The sequence below is a fragment of the Plecotus auritus genome (assembly GCF_963455305.1).
Source record: "Plecotus auritus genome assembly, chromosome: 9".
Classification (NCBI taxonomy): domain Eukaryota; kingdom Metazoa; phylum Chordata; class Mammalia; order Chiroptera; family Vespertilionidae; genus Plecotus; species Plecotus auritus.
The window spans coordinates 136,805,126-136,809,331 of NC_137783.1; the positions used below are offsets into that span (position 1 = coordinate 136,805,126).

Consider the following 4,206-nt stretch of genomic DNA (forward strand, 5'->3'; position numbering starts at 1 on the left):
GAAGAAGTGGCGTTAGAAGAAGTTTAAGTTTAAAAAATTTGGCTCTCAAAAGAAATTTCAATCGTTGTACTGTTGATATTTGGCTCTGTTGACTAATGAGTTTGCTGACCACTGACCTAAGGGTTTTATTTTTCATGTGGGAATAGCCTCATTAACATTTCTACTATTTCCTGTAACCTTTGGAGAGGGAAATATCTACATCTATACAAGCTTAAGCTAACTGTATGTGTAAGACATGAGGAGAAATAATTATACTTTGGTGACGGAGTTCATCCTGCTGGGATTAGCAGACACTCAGGAGTTACAGATTATCCTCTTCTTGCTCTTTTTTGTCATTTACACACTGACCATTTGGGGAAATGTTGGGATGGTCCTCTTAATCAGGATTGATTCCAGACTCCACACACCCATGTATTTCTTCTTGGCTAACCTGTCCTTGGTGGACGTTTGTTATTCATCCACCATCACCCCAAAGATGCTGGTGGATTTATTGTCAAAGAAGAAAACCATCTCCTTTGCTGGCTGCTTTCTGCAGCTATACTTCTTTATCGCCTTGGCCACAACTGAATGCATCCTCTTTGGCTTAATGGCCTATGACCGGTATGTGGCCATATGCAACCCTCTACTGTACCCGTTGGTCATGACCAGGACAGTCTGCCTTAAAATGGCAGCAGGGGCTTTTGCAGCAGGACTGTTGAACTCCATGGTGAACACAAGTTATGTAAGCAACCTGCCATTCTGCAGTTCCAATGTCATACAGCACTTCTTCTGTGACAGCCCTCCACTCTTTAAGCTCTCCTGTTCTGACACACGCCTGAATGAAAGCATCTTTTCCACTTTTGCTGGAGTAAATATGGTGGGGGTTCTGCTGGTCATCCTCACCTCCTACTCCTACATTCTCTATTCCATCTTTCGCATGCATTCAGGGGAGGGGAGGCACAAAGCTTTCTCAACGTGTGTCTCTCACCTGACAGCCATAATTCTGTTCTATTCCACCGCCATCTATACTTATCTGAGACCTAGTTCCAGCTACTCCCTGGGTCAGGACAAAGTGGCTTCCGTGTTCTACACGGTGGTGATCCCCATGTTGAACCCTCTCATCTACAGCCTCAGGAATAAGGAAGTGAAGAAGGCTCTATGGAATGTAATCACCAGGAAAAGGATCCCTTCGTTTCTGTGATTGTTTGGTTAATTATCTGCATCTGGCAAGGTATCTAATGAATTTGCAAAGCCTATGCAAGCCTACAGTTTTTCATGAGAATATTTCTAATTATGCCCTTTAATATTCAAGTATATCACCAAACTCCTATAAAACCATAAAACTTTTATGTAACCATTTTGTGTCCTCATGGGTTTTAAATAATATGGCCTATTTGTAATAAAACTTTACCAGGGAAACAAAGGTATTGGGTGTTTAGAGACAAAAGTCACAATATCACATAAAACTAGCTATAGTAAACATTGGTAATTGCACATTTATCTTTTTCTCATAAATTCATTTTCTACCATTTGTGATTTCTAAGAAAATAAAATATATTACTTTTTAAAATTTATTAAATTGAAAAAATGTTATTCATTTTTAAATATTAAATTATCTCCTGGAAAATATTTAAATTTCAAGATTATAGTTTTAATTACCACTGTAAACTCTCCAGCTTTTAATTTCCTCATTACCCATATATACACACATATATATTCCCTAAAAAATAAGCGTGATTATGTGCATAAGTGTGATTTGAGAAAACCGCTGTCTAGTTAGAATATTCCAGTTACAACTCTATTTCCTTCCCTTCTCCTCAAAAATTTCCAATTCTCTCACTTCCTCTCTCTCAAACTGACACACACACACAAATCCACACACATACACATTTGGCTGCTGCAAAGAGTTTACTGCAGGAAGACTTAAATGGATGAATGAGCCACATATTACTTACCATAGCTCATGGATTTCTTACATATAGAAATCCTCTATGAATTTCTAATAAAAATATATTAAAATTCGTCTTCCTAATTAAATCTAAGCATTCTAAATATGTAAGTAGAAAAGCAGCTGGATTAGTAGAACCCTGGAGGAAACTGAATGAGGGCCAATGCTTGATAAGGAGACAGCAATATTTATAGTTATTGGGGAGAAATGTTTCACCACCTTTCCTTTACCCTTGCTGGTGAAGTTTCACCTGATAGATGTTGTGATGAACAAGTCATCTGGGATATGGCATAGCAGAACTTATGGTTTGTCACAAAGAGGTCATCCAACTAGACCATTCATAATGCCCTCTATGGTCCAAATTGGTGACCTTGGCCAAACAAATGTTCCTGAAGCTATTGGTGTTGTCTGTGGACCTGTGGGCCATCCTCTCACCCCCTGGGTATATAGTCGGTATCTGGCCCTGGATCCCCTGCAGCAGAATGATCAGGCTGTCTCAGGGGTGGTTCACTCTTTCCTGGCTACCTTGCCTGTTTTCTTCTGCACCAGCTGGCTGCTCATAGGCTAGATTTTTTTTCTACTTTCCCTGCCTTGTATATTTAATGGGATCCTATATGGGACCAGGCTATTTCACAAATAAAAACTAATATAGTCCTTCATTAAATGCTTTAATTTCCAGTAAAAAGAAATAGAATAACGTTTGAAAGATGAATCTACTTACTCTGAGATTTGGGATTTTAGACATGTCATATTTTAAGACATGTTCTGCATTCTCTAATTCAGTTTTCCTACATTTAATTAATCTAATTTAGAAGTCCTACAAATATTTTCAACATTACAAGATATAGATGTTTCTTACTTTTTAATTCATTAAATATAAGCTTCTTATGTCAATTTCAACTACCTCTTAAATTCATTAATATTTATAAAATCATTTTTATCAAAGTTCTTGCTTATTACTCCCCATCTCCCATTCATGACCCCACCCCCCTGTTGTCTGTGTCCTTTGATTAGGCTTATATGCATACATATAAGTCCTTTGGTTGATCTCCCCCCCCTACCCCCACCCTCCCCTACCTTCCCTGAGGTTTGGCATTCTGATTGATGTTTCTCTGTCTCTGGACCTATTTTTGCTCATCAGTTTATGTTGTTCATTATATTCCACAAATGAGTGAGATCATGTGATATTTATCTTTCTCTGCCTGGCTTATTTCACTTAGCATAATGCTCTCCATCTCCATCAATGTTGTTGCAAATGGTAAGAACTCCTTTTTTACGGCAGTGTAGTATTCCACTGTGTAGATGTATCACAGTTTTTTAATCCACTCATCTGCTGATGGGCACTTAGGCTGTTTCCAAATCTTAGCTATGGTGAATTGTGCTGCTGTGAACATAGGGGTGCATATATCCTTTCTGATTCGTGTTACTAGTTTCTTGGATATATTCCTAGAAGTGGAATCACTGGGTCAAATGGGAGTTCCATTTTTAGTTTTTTGAGGAAACTCCATACTGCTCTCCACAGTCGCTGTACCAGTCTGCATTCCCACCAGCAGTGCACGAGGGTTCCTTTTTCTCCACATCCTCGCCAGCACTTGTCATTTGTTGATTTGTTGATAATAGCCATTCTGACAGGTGTGAGATGGTACCGCATTGTTGTTTTGATTTGCATCTCTCTGATGATTAGTGACTTTGAGCAGGTTTTAATATGTCTCTTGGCCTTCCTTCTGTCTTCTTTCAAAAAGTGTCTATTTAGATGAGTTGCCCATTTTTTAAAATATATTTTATTGATATTTCACAGAGAGGAAGGGAGAGGGATAGAGAGCTAGAAACATCGATGAGAGAGAAACATCGATCAGCTGCCTCCTGCACACCTCCCACTGGGGATGTGCCCGCAACCAAGGTACATGCCCTTGACGGGAATCAAACCCTGGACCTTTCATTCCACAGGCCTATGCTCTATCCACTGAGCCAAACCAGTTTCTGCTAGTTGCCCATTTTTTATTGGGTTTATCTTCTTTTTGTTAAGCTGCATGAGTTCCCTGTTAATGTTGGAGTTTAAACCCTTATTGTTGATATCATTGGCAAATATGTTCTCCCATGCAGTGGGCTTTCTTGTTGTTTTATAGATGGTCTCCTTTGCTGTGCAAAAGCTTTTTATTTTGATGTAGTCCCATTTGTTTATTTTCTCTTTGGCTTCCATTGCCCTAGGGGCAGTATCAGTGAAAAAGTTCTTTCGGCATATGTCAGAGATTTTTCTGGCTGTGTATTCCTCTAGTATT

At 39.0% G+C, this 4,206-nt stretch overlaps 1 protein-coding gene across 1 annotated transcript; it reads left to right on the plus strand.

Annotated features, from left to right (window-relative positions):
* Positions 1-235: 235 nt before the first annotated feature.
* On the plus strand, positions 236-1,180 carry LOC308258010 (olfactory receptor 5F1-like; the record flags this gene model as incomplete). The annotated part of the gene is made up of 1 exon (XM_080688241.1): positions 236-1,180. The coding sequence occupies one exon, from the start codon at positions 236-238 to the stop codon at positions 1,178-1,180; it is 945 nt and encodes a 314-aa protein (XP_080544367.1).
* Positions 1,181-4,206: the final 3,026 nt, after the last annotated feature.